At 38.7% G+C, this 12,980-nt stretch overlaps 1 protein-coding gene and 1 pseudogene across 4 annotated transcripts in view; both read right to left on the bottom strand.

Moving 5' to 3' along the window:
- Positions 1–12,980, bottom strand: part of Rnf138 (ring finger protein 138) — a 31,367-nt gene that overhangs the window by 6,925 nt on the left and 11,462 nt on the right. For 3 of the 4 annotated variants that reach the window (XM_023714141.1, XM_023714135.1, XM_004623560.2), the window contains exons 3-6: positions 7,206–7,371; positions 5,402–5,517; positions 1,668–1,724; positions 406–517 (exon numbers count right to left, since the gene is read on the bottom strand). In XM_023714141.1, coding sequence (XP_023569909.1) covers positions 406–517; positions 1,668–1,724; positions 5,402–5,517; positions 7,206–7,371 — 451 coding nt within the window. Of the gene's footprint in view, positions 1–405; positions 518–1,667; positions 1,725–5,401; positions 5,518–7,205; positions 7,372–12,162; positions 12,253–12,980 lie in introns of those variants that run through there. The other variant, XM_023714151.1, reaches the window with a different exon arrangement.
- On the bottom strand, positions 9,206–9,533 carry LOC101570174 (annotated as a pseudogene).

Genomic DNA, 12,980 nt, shown 5'->3' with positions numbered 1-12,980 from the left:
CACTGCACCTGCCTAAGTGCACGCTTTAGTCTGCTGATCTATCTGGCTGGCCCTAATTACTGGAATTTTAATTAACTTAGTTTCATAGTCACCAATATTTGACAAAAACTGAGAAAAGTCTATCTTAATAGCACCTCCTCTTTGTATTTTCTTTTTTTTTTTTTTTTTTTTGAGATAGGGTCTCATTATGTAGTTCTGGCTGGCCTTGAATTCACTCCAGCTTCACCTCAAATTTGTGATGATTCACCGGTCTCAGCCTCCCAAGTACTAGGATTATAGCCATATACCACCTCACCCAGGTCCAGTCAAATTTAAATCAATTATCCTCCCTTCTTCTCTATATAAAACGAAATAAAAGGATCAGCATGCTTTAAGCACAAGACTGCATTAAATACCTGTACTTACCACAGGAACTACGTGAAATGGGTGGTTACTATTACAGTGATCCAGTAAGCGTTGTCTGGTAAAATTAGACTCTTGACACAAGGGACACTTAAAGGTAGGATGGCCAGAAGAACTAAAATAAGTAAATAAATATTCAATTAAAAAACCCTAACATACCAGTCAAGAATTACATCACTTTCAAAATATGTTTTCAACAAATGATCTGGAATAATCTCTCAATCTCAACTGACATTACTACTGTTTGTTAATTTTTTTCACAGTGCCTAATTAGCCTAAAACAAAAACAAAAACTTTGCTGCTCTGAAGTACTCTGGACCTCAATTATCATTCATGCATGTAATGCCAACAAATATCATGTATGACTGATTGATTGACAAGGAACTGAACTCAGAAACTTGCGCTTACCAGGCAAGCACATGACATTTTTAAATATCTTACAATGCCTCACAGTTTGGAAACCCTGTATTCCATGATCTAGGAATATAAAACTTCTAAAAGATTTCCATCAATTTCATTTTTAACACATTCACAATGTGGCCATAATTCATGTCTCATTGCCAGGTGGCTTAAATCACCAATTAAACTTGTTAATCTATCATGCACCCTAGGAATGGTACATACAAAGCACGTACGCACGCGCGCACACACACACATACTCCCAGAATGAAGTATTTTAGTATTTCAAAATGTTCTAAAGATCAAGCATCACTGGGGTTTTAATATCTCTGAAAATCAGCAAGTGGCAGTTTCAATAGTGCTAACTCTACTTGGGTAATGCACAGAGAAACCTGACAGTCGAAGAGAACTGCTTCCCTCTTTTTTTTTCCCCTCTAACTTGATGTGCTTCTTTTTCATTTTTCTTTTTGAGTCAGAGCCTCACTATGTAGTGTAAATGAGCCTTGAACTCACTATGCAGCCCAGGCTAGCCTCAAACACATGGATCCTCATGCTTCAGCCTCCAGAGTATAGGGGGATACATGCCATCACCTACCCTTGCTAACCTGGTATTATTCTGAAAAGCAGCAAGTATGTTATTTAATTTACTTTGAAACTACTAAGTTCTAGCACTATAAGCTAGAGAATTAACTGAAGAAAGTTCAACTCAAAACCTAATGCTAGGATGCAGCTGTGAGACTGCACTTGGCCTAGCATTGCAAGGCCCTGGATTTGCTTCTCAATATCACAAATCTACCCTAACAATTATCATTTGATAAAGTGATGAGTATTATATAGTGTAGTGGCAGAATTTTTCAAAAGCTTACCTTGTATTATCTTGGTAAGTATCTGCATTATCAGATGTGGATGTTTCACTCCTATTACTTAGGAAGCAAAGGGAAAGAAAAGTTAATACTCAAATAATAAAGTCGACTAGAGGTTAACTTTAATTGTTAATAAGAATAGACTGAATGTATTTCAGAAGTCTGAACTTTGAATGGTTCCTGCCTATGAAATAATTATAGCATTAATTACTTCAAGTAAATTAAAGGATTGCCTATTAGGGTCTTACTCATGACTTTTCAAATGAATAAAGTTACAAAAGTATTGACTTGAGAATATAGAATTTTCATTTATCTATATTCCTCTACCATAAATTTTGTATTTTATTTTTCTTTTTTTTCTATATTTATGTAGATCGGACTCAGTGATTCTGTTTTCTGCCTCCCAGGTGCTGGGATTACTGGTGCATGCCATCATGCCCAGTCTCAATCAACATCTCAGCATGCTCGAGGGTAGGGTTGGCATGGCATGAGGGAGATCGACCCTTGACCACTGTGCTCTGCCTAAGCAGGTGCTTTAGTCCAATGAGCTATCAGGTTGGCCCTCTACCTTAAATGGGAGTGTATACTCAAAATTTTTGCCTGACTATACTGATAGGCATGCCTGTAATCCCAGCACTTGGGAGGCTCTGGCAAAGATGACTGAGTTTGAGGCCAGTCTGGGCTACATAAATGAGTTCAAGGTCAGCCGGCACCAGATCTTTTTTTAAAGATTCTGTCTTTAAAAAAAAAAAAAAGTGCACATTTTATAGATAGCTAGGAAATGGTTTAAGGTTGAAGACCTTTAACCATTTAAATGGAGTAAGTTTAAGACAATATTTTAACATCTTAAATAGTAACCTTCCATTCCCCTAAAAAAAGGCTTCAGTAACATATATAGAACATTGACATTTTTACTTGTACCATACACCCTAAAGTCGCAATTAAGGAATATTCTACAATCTTGAGGAAAGTGGTAGCTGCTCCACCAATTGTCACTTATGAACTGAAGAGTTTCATCAATGTGGTCCCTTTCATAAAGGTTCTTCAGCTGGGCACAGTGGCATATACATGCAATCCCAACACACTCTCAAAGTGCAGGGATTATAGGCATGAGCTATTCAGCTTAAAAATCTGAGTTTTAAGAGCTTTCTTTGCTCTCTCATTATAACTACATTCCAGTATAACTTGTATCATCACCAGTCTAGTGTTCTGAAATCATACCTGTAGCAAACCTAGGCTAACATCCAGAAATGTGTAACTGTTTTGTTGAGACAGGGTCTAGCCACATTTATGTAGCCCAAACTGGGCTACAACTTGAGATCTCCCTGCTACAGCCTCTGGAGTGTTGGGATTAAAGGTATATGTGCCTGGCTCAACCATATCAGTTATTAAAAATACAATCACAATATTCTATTCTTTTATTTTTCATTTAATTATTTTTTTCAACTTATATATCTGGTACAGGATCTCGCTATGTAGCTTGGAGTCATAGTGATCCTCCCAATTCAGCCTCCCCAGTGCTGGGATTACAGGCATGCACCACCATGCCCAGTTTTGGTGGCCAGCTCAGTAGGCCCAGGGCGGGGCACGGCATGTGGTACTGGAGATCAAACCCAGGTCCTTGTGCTTGCCAGGCAGGCACTTAGATCACTGAGCTATCTCCCAGGCCATCTTTTTTATTTTTTAAAAACAAGGTCTTGCTATGTAGTCCAGGCTAGCTTTGAACTCACCATAGAGCTCAGGCTGGCCTCAAATTTGCAGTAGTTCTCCTGCCTCAGTCTCCTGAGTTCTGGGATTAGTCATGCACTGACACCTGGCACAACATGTATTTTAGACCCAAGACATCAGAATATATGGGTGTATTTTAGACCCTAAACATCAGTTAAGCTGGCCATTTGTATTTGTGTATAATCTCTCATAAATTATTTCAATTTTAATAGTTCCATTTAATAAAGAAATCAAATTCCAGATGTTAGCATACAGCATATGCAGTATATAGGTATTTTTTTTAAAGTTACTTTAGAACTATAAAAGGAAAATCAATGTTAAAAACTATAGCAACATAGTTGACAGTAGAATTGAATTTTAGATTACATTTCCACTAAAATCAGGAATAGGGCCAGGGAGATAGCTCACTAGATTAAGTGCTTGCTTGGCAAGCACAAGGTCCTGAGCTCAATCCCCAGTACCGCCAAAAATAAAATAAATAAATAAATAAATAAAATCAAGAATAACACTGGATAGAGACCCTATTAAATATAATAAACCAAGTATGATATGAAGCATTAAAGAGACACTAAGACCACAAAAAATAGACAAAAAAAAAAAAACTATAAAGTAAAAATAATAATAAATAATAAATCTAAAAGAGCCTACGGGTAATAACCAAAGTTGTCAGAAACAAGATTATGGATAAAAATCTATAATATTCCTACTCATTAGTAAAAATTATGATTATAAAACAAAAAGTCCATTTATTTTGCTAGAAAACCTTAAGATTTTACTAGAAAAAAATAAAATATTTATACAAGCAAAGGGTGAAAAGATAGCTCTTTTTTTTGGACAGAGTCTTGCTATGTAATGCAAGCTGGCCTTGAACTCATAGTTTTGTTCTGTTGGTTTTTTTTTTTTGGTTTTTTTTTTTTTTTTTTAGGTACTGGGAATTGAGCTCAGGACCTTGTGCTTGACAGGCATATGCTTGTGCCACTGAACTCTATGTCCAGCCCTTGAACTCACTTATATTAAGTCCTGGCTGGCCTCAAACTCACAATGATCCTTCTGCCTCAGTCTCTAAAGGGCTGGAATTACAGATGCGCACCACTATGCTCAGCTCAAGAATAGCATATTTTTAAAAGTAAAACAAAAAGGAAATTTCCTTACCTGATAAAGAGAAAGCCATATGATTTAACTTAGTGGTAGTATGGTACTAGAGCAATAAACAATGAACCAAAGAAACAGGATACCAAGATGTACAGGACAGAAGAGGCATTTTAACTTAGGAAAGAACAGATTCCTCAATAAGTAATACTAGGACAGTTAAGATTTCATCTCAAAGGGGCTGGTGAGATGGCTCAGTGGTCTAAAGCACCTTAGAACAAGCTTAGCAAAGCACAGGGACCGCGGTTCAATCCCCCAGCACCACGCCAGCCAGCCCCACCCCCTGGTGGGCTGAGCTGGCCACACACACACACACACACACACAAATAAAATTTAAAAAAAAAGATTTCATCTCAAAATAAAATAATTAGGTTGAAATGGTAAAGGCGTGCATGAAATTAAATTCCTAGTACCATAAAAAAAAAGATTATAATATAGGAGAATATAATAGTACCAAGTCTCAATTTTTATACAATGGTATCAGCATGAAAATTTCAAATAACTATTTGTTAAATAACAATTAAATCAGATTTTAATTTTCAATTATAATCACTCAAAGGGAGTTTTCAAATTATTTCTGTTGCAAAATCAATTTATAAAGGCCTTTACCCCTAAAGTTGAATTGTTATTAACAAAACTGTACATTCTTGGGAGTGATTTTAAATAACACAAGCAATAAAAACATAAAATCAATCTAGTCACAACTGACCTACACACAAATATGTCAAGCAAATTTTGAAGACAGATGTCGTTCTAATTAATGTAATTAAAACACAGAATAATTTAAAAAACCATATACATCCTGAAATAGTTCCATTTCAATTATAACAATTCTACTTTTAAGGATGACTATGGCTTACCTGTTCCCTACAGAATCTTGAGAAATCTGAAAGTTTGGAATGACAGAAGAAACACCATACTCATCCTGATAGTTCTTACAAGATTTGTAATGATGTCTCATGCGATAAAACTTAATCTGTAAATTATTAAAAACGTGATTTTTAATTTAAAACAGAATTCAAGATGTGAGATAAAAAAAGGAAAATATTAAATATTTCATCTAAGCAACATCTTTAAGAAAACAAATTATTTTTTTTAAAAACTTTTATTTTTATTGGTACATGCTTGCAGTACATGATTACATCCATCATGGGAAGCTGATACATGCGTAACCCACCTTAATTCTTTTTACTGCCCCTTAATTTTTCTTTTCTTGGTCTTTTAGAGACAGGGTCTCACCATGCAATTTAGGCTGGCCTTGAGCCCACTTTGTAGCCCAGGCTGATTTCAAATTCTTGATGATCCTCCTGCCTCAGCCACCTGAGTGCTAGGAGCACAGGTGTGTACCACCACACACCCAGCTTTCCTTAATGCTTAAGTAGGTATTAAAATAGCTAATATGTTTTTATTGTGTAGACACAAAGACCATGGACAGAAAGTCTATCTTCCACAAATATTGTGAAAACATTAACTAGTAATTTTATACTTGAAATGATACTTTTCAGTTGAAACAGGTCTCACTATGTAGTTCACGCTGGTCTTGGACTACGTAGCTCAAGATGACCTCCAACTCACAGCAATCCTCCTCCCTCAGTCTCCTGAGTACCAAAATTACAGGCATGTGCCACCATATTCAGCTGAAATACTATTAAAAAAAAAAAAAAGTACTAAGAAGTTGATTCAGGCTATTGGCCATTTCTTTCATTAACTGCTATAGCCGGGAAGAGTTTTTAAAAATTAAGTTCCCAGGTTAATAATAGGGATATATTCAGTTGCTTACTGAGGAGCAACCCAGCAGCTCTAAAGTATGTTTTCTAACTTCCTTGCATTACCCAGTCAGTTTAATGCTTCCTCCAAAGAGATGGAAAAGCAGAGCTAGCTGATTGATTGTATGCATGAAATAGCAACTGGTTTTGCTCAAATAACTTTATTAGCTGTTAGAAAAAAAGTCTCAAATAAACTTATAGGCACACAGATATAAGGAATCTCTAACCACTCCTCACCACTTTATTCCTTCTCCAAACAGTACAATAAAATTAAGATCAGAAAAATGAGTCAGGGAGATAGCTTAGTAGAATAAGCATTTGCCTGGCAGGCGCAATGGCCTGCGTACAATCCCCAGTTCCGCCAAAAAAAAAAAAAAAATCAGAAAATTAATGCTCGTTATTTGCCAATGCCTGATTTTTCCCTCCTGTTCCTTAAAAATGGACCAAACTACTGTATGATTTCTTAGACAACTATATAAATACAATGGGAAGCTAGAAAGTTCCTTGATTATATCCATTTGGACAATCTACTAACATTTTTATGTGCAAAATTGTGTTACTGTACAACAAAAACCTGTTTAAGGGTTGAATCTGCAAACACAATGGAGTATGAATGGGCTAAGTGTTCAATGAGGTAACTAAGTTAAGTAATGAATGATCAAGTACTTCAGTAAGGAAAATGCCATAAAAATTATTGGAGATTTTTATTGTTCAGTTTCTGTTCCCAAGAAACTTATAGTCTAGTAAATTCCATAGTCACACCTTTTTTGGACTTTCCTACCTGGTTTCCCACATAAACAATATCTTTCTCTTCACAACAGCACCCACCAAGGGAATTTAAACAAGAACTTCAAAGTAGAACCCTAACTTTCAAAGAACTACATCACATTGACTTTACCTGTTTTGTACAACATCTGCAGCGACCAGAAAACTTTCGCATGATGTTTTCAAGATCTAAGGCCCGTTCTGGACATGCTCTTTCTCTTCTAGTCACATTTCCACGACACAAGGGACAATGTGTTCCACTTTCTCTCATTGCAGTCAGGAAACATTTTCTACAAAAACTAAACCAAACATTTATGAAATAATAATCACAAAAAAATACTTCTCACTTATAATTAAAAACAAGTGATTCTAGACACACATTTACACTAAGTAATTCAGGCTATTCATACATATAGTGAGTGTGTGGGGATTTGCCCAATAGCTCAGTTTTGTTTTTTAAAGTTTATTTATTTAGAGTGTGTGTGTGTGTGTGTGTGTGGCCAGCTCAGCCCACCAGGGGGCGGGGCTGGCTGGCATGTGGTGCTGGGGGATTGAACCATGGTCCCTCTGATTTGCTAAGCTTGTTTTTTTTTTTTTTTTTTTAAATTTTTATTTATGTGTGTGTGTGTGTGTGTGTGTGTGTGGCCAGCTCAGCCCACCGGAGGGGCGGGACTGGCTGGCATGTGGTGCTGGGGGATTGAACCGCGGTCCCTGCACTTTGCTAAGCTTGTTCTAAGTAGGTGCTTTAGACCACTGAGCCATCTCACCAGCCCCTAAGCTTGTTCTAAGTAGGTGCTTTAGACCACTGAGCCATCTCACCAGCCCATAAAATGGAATAAGGATTTTTTTCTCCTCGAATGCCTTCAGGGCACTTTTGGCCAGCTGGAGTGTTGTGGGGATCGAACTACAGCAACCTGAGGCTGACAGCTTTGTGGAAGCAGCCACTTAAAGAACTGAGCTAGGGCCGGGCCCCCGCTCAGTTGTTTAAAGTGCTGTTGGGTAAATGCAATGGCACTTAGGACCACGGTTCGATTCACAGCTCTAGAAGTTGAACCAGACCTGCCCTTAAGGCAGCCTGAAGTAGCCAAAAAAAAAAAAAAAAAGTCCTTCATACATATGGTATGATTAAAAAATATAATGAATCTTTAAATTTTAAAATAGTACTATAAAAATACAAAAATTCCCATTTAAGCATTCCACTGTTTTGTTTTTTGTTTGTTTGTTTTTGTTTTGTTTTTTTTTAAATTGTATTTGGTACAGGGTCTCACTAAGCACCTTAGACTCATAGTGCTTCTCCAGTTTTCAGCCTCCCCAGTGCTGGGATTACAGGCATGCACCACCATGTCTCTGACTCGGCACACCCAGGGGGGTGGGAGCGGCACACCATAAGGGATTGAATCCTGGTCCTTGCTCTTGCCTAAGCAGGTGCTTAATAGTCCACTGAGCTATCTCATCAGTCTTGCTCTTGTCTTTTTGAGACAGGGTCTCACTATGAAGTTCAGGCTAGCCTTGAGCTCACTGTGTGGCCCAGGCTCATCTAGAACTCACAACAATCCTCCCAGAGTGCTGGGATTACAGGTGTGCACTATGTACCTGGCTACTCTTGCTTTAAACATATTGATCTCATCATTCTTTCCATTTTCTGAAGCAGCTCTGAAAGTCCTCTTTCATGAGTGTCCATAACATATTTTCACAACTACCTCAATGTCCTAAATTGATCCAAAACATCTTCTATAGTCATTTTCACAGCTTTACACATTTAGCCAACAATCTAAATAAAACAAAACTAAAGAAATATGTTTGACACCAATTACCACATTTATTTATTTTGCTGTTAAGAGAACTAGAAAAAATCACAGCTAGCTATACTTGAGAATCAAAGGAAGTATGTATTTAATCCAATTTCTTTCTTTCTTTTTCTTTCTTTCTTTTTTTTTTTCCAGAACCGGGGATTGAACTCAGGCCCTTGTTGGGTTTTTTTTTCTCAAGACCTGGCAATCATCACTTTATTCCTTACTGCTTTGGACTCAGTTTCTCCGTAATAAAAGAGGGGGTGCTGCTCATTAGTAGGATGGTTTTATGTATGTAGACCTTACTGCATAAATGTGACTGAGTTTATTAAGGAAAAAGGTAACAAAATGAGTTTCAAGGAAGACGTGGAGACACAAACTGGATGTGAACCTGCTAACCACAGGCTTCAGCAGCCCTGCCATGGATCTGGACGATTTTTTCTCATCAAGAAGTTGATCTTTCGAGCCATTTCCATGCTGTAGATCCGCCGGCAGGTTTCATAGCTTTCCTGCTGGCAGCGGCGGCAAGGCTTTTCATAATATCTTCGTCGCTTAATGTCCTCAATGAGCCCATCCATCGTGAGAATTCTGTTTAGTGTCCTGTATGCACCTTCCACGATCCCATCTTGTACCATCACAGTCCTGGCAACGAACTTCAGATGTTTTGCCATGATCTCGATTTAAGTCTTCACTCTGCAGAACCATCCGCCATTCCTCCACAGCGCGGGGTCCAGCTCTTTCCTCCGGTGCCCTCAGGCTTCCGCTGGGCCGCCAGGCCCTTGTGATTGTCAGGCAGGCACTTATTCTATGGAGCTATCTCCCTGGTCCAATTTCTTATAATATAAAATAAACTAATTTTTCTCATTTATACAAAGTGAGATAATACAGTAAGAATCACAGAATCTGAGTTCCCTAACCAAATAGCAGTGAACAAATCACTTCCCCTTATAAAGCTACTTTCCTCACCAGAAAATTGTGAAAGTGGGCCAGGGAGATGGCTCAGTAGAAGAAACACTTCCCTGACAAGCACAAGAGTCTGAGTTCAATCCCTGGTTCAAAAAAAAAAAAAAAAGTAAAAGTATCTACAGTTAAGCTGTTGGAAGAATAAAATATGTAATACACTTACATTACTACTCATTCTATTTCTGATTATCAGGGAAGTGCTCAATAAATAGCAGCAAACTAAAGCAGTATTAAAAATGATTACCGAGTAACACTAAATTAAAAACACCTGTCATACTAAAAATTAGTTTTAAAAACAAAAATAAGCAACAGGGCCAGCCAGAGATAGCTCAGCAGATTAAAACACCACAGGGGATCACAGGGGGTCTGATCCACAGCCTACCAAGCTGGCCCTGCCCCCAGGGCACACAGAGATGGCCGCTGAGACTGGGCATGGTGGCATACCTGTAATCCCAGTGCTTGGGAGGCTAAAGGCAGGAGGATTTCTACAAGTCTGATATGTGTAGTGAGACCTGTACTAAATACAAAAAAAAAATTTTTTAAAGCATCAGCCTTTACCCCATAATTATCTATAGTTATAAAATATCAAAGAACAGTATTTGCAAGGATATAATAAAATGAATGTTGTATGTTTCCAGATACCAATATTTCAACTTATCAAAATCTTTTATTTCAAAAAAAAATTTTTTTTTAATGTAGCACAGGGTCTACAGGGTCTCACTACACAGATCAGATTCCTAGTGATCCTCTTGTCTTCACCCTCCCAAGCACTGGGATTACAGGTATACACGACCATGCCCAGTCTCAATGGCCGTTTCAGTGTGCCCCAGGGGGAGGGCTGGCGCTGCATGCCAGGGATCAAACCCCAGTTCCCATGCCTGCCTAAGCAGGTGCTTTAATCCACTGAGCTATCTGGCTGGCCCTAAAAAATTTTGATTTTGTCTAATTGGTACAAGATCTTGCTACACAGCTCATACTCATAGTGATCCTCCTTTCTCAGACTCCCCAGCACTGGGGCTACAGGTGTGCACCATCACACCCAGTTTCAGGGCCGACACAGCTCACCTGGGGTTCCAAAGCAAAAAGCAGTACCAGGGATCATCATGCAGTGTCTGGTATTGAACCCAAGTACTTGCACTTGCCAGGCAGGCGCTTAGACTGCTGAGCTATCTCCCCACCCTATCAAAATATTTAGAGCAGTGAAGGTGAACCTTTTAGAGCTTTCAATGAAACAAACAGCACACTCTGCCATATGTGCCATAGGTTTGCCAACACTGCATAGTGGGTATCTCAAAAATCTGCCATTTTGATCTTTGTTAACTCCAGAAAATTCAGGTCCTCACTTTTACAAAACAATGTCTGTAAGATTATTTAAGTTAAAAATCGAAAGAAAAGTTTTTCAGTGGCTAGGAGATGGCTCAGTGGAATAAGTGCTTCCCTGGCAAGCGCAAGGGCCCGAGTTCAATCCCCGGTTCTGCCAAAAAAAAAAAAGAAAGAAAAGTTTTTCATTTTAATACTTTCTGGCTAACATTTGGACTCCTTGATCAGAAGGAATGAAAATGACCCCCCCCCCAAAAAAAAAAAAGAAAGAAAAAGAATTACACTCTACAGGGTTCAAGGAGATTGCTCAGCAGTATAAGTGCCTGCCCAACAAGCACAAAGTCCCAAGTTCGACACCCAGTACCCACAAAAAAGCATTATATGCTACTCTCTCCCCAACAAAAAACAGTAGCTGAAAAAAACAATCCAGATCATGATATAGTCTGTACTAAGGCTTGTGCAGGAAGGGGAAATAAGATCTAGAAAAAACATTCTCATGTTTATGATTGCCTGAACAATATGCAGAGGAAATGTCTTACTTTTCTCATTGCTGAAACAAAATACTCCACACAAAAGCTAAAGAAGGAAAGGCTATTTGTCTCATAGTTTATGGAGGTTTCTGTTCATTATTGGCTACTTAAGGCTGGATGGCATGGCAGAGGACAACAGTTCATGGCAGGCAGAACTCAACAAGCAGCAAGCAACAACCAAAACACCACTATCTGTCCCTTGTATTTTATTATCCAGTCTGGACATTGAATTACAGAACTTTATGCTTGCACTGCTGCATTTTATTATCCAGGTTACCTGTCCTTAGGGTGAGTAGCACAGACACCCAGGGAGGGCACTCCTATTAGCCTCTCCCAGAACTGTGCCAAACAGTGGAATAAGGTAGTAATCACATACCCTTGATCCCATCACATACTTCTAGCCTCATCTAAGAAACCCACAAGGGACCACATGAGGCTTATGTAGACACAAGCCATAATGCCCCTAGAATCCCCCAAACTCATGTACTTCTCTATATGTGAAAGGAAAGTAGTCCATCTCTTAGAGTTTCCAAAGTCCCAACAGTTTCAGAGTCAGGGACATAGTTCAGCAGTGCAGTACCTGTCTGGCAAGTACAAGGCTTTGAGTTTGATTCCCAAAACAAAACAAAAAAAAAAACAAACAAAAAAAAAGAGGCCCAATAGTTTCATCATTGCTCCAAAAGGTACAAATAGGAAACAAAGGAATGAGAACAAAACAAGTCCAAAACTCAGCAGTGCAAACATCAAGTTCTGTAATTCAATGTCCAGCATCTGAGCCATGACAAGATAGGAACTCTGCTGGCTTGGGTGGTTTTGTCCCTACAGAACTGCTAATGGTTATAGCTTCCACCGCTTCTCACTTGGGCTGATTCTGCTCCCTCCTTACAGTTTTTCCTCAAAAGATCCATGTTCCTGGCTTCTCTATACATCTAGGGTTTCCACTGCACCTTCAGCTTAACACTCACAGATCACACTCTACCCTCTCAGGGACACAGTGCCTAGCCTGCCAGGTCTTCTGAAATAGAGGTGGAAACTTTGCTGACTCTACAACTCTTACATTCTGCATACACCTAAAACCAGCACTACAGTTAGACCCTCAATATTTTGCAGTTTGACCTTCATGGACTCACTGTTTCACAGGTTTTCAAAAAATATTAATCTAAATTATTTATTAAGGATTGTTGGGCTGGCGAGATGGCTCAGTGGTCTGAAGCACCTACTTGGAACAAGCTTGGCAAAGCACAGGGACCGCGGTTCGATCCCCCAGCACCACATGCCAGCCAGCCCTGCCCCTGGTGGACTGAG

Source organism: Octodon degus, unplaced genomic scaffold, assembly GCF_000260255.1.
Source record: "Octodon degus isolate 3935 unplaced genomic scaffold, OctDeg1.0 scaffold00003, whole genome shotgun sequence".
NCBI classification, from domain to species: Eukaryota; Metazoa; Chordata; class Mammalia; order Rodentia; family Octodontidae; genus Octodon; species Octodon degus.
The sequence above is the reverse complement of the archived record's forward strand: the minus strand, read 5'-3'. Positions and strand labels throughout refer to the sequence as shown.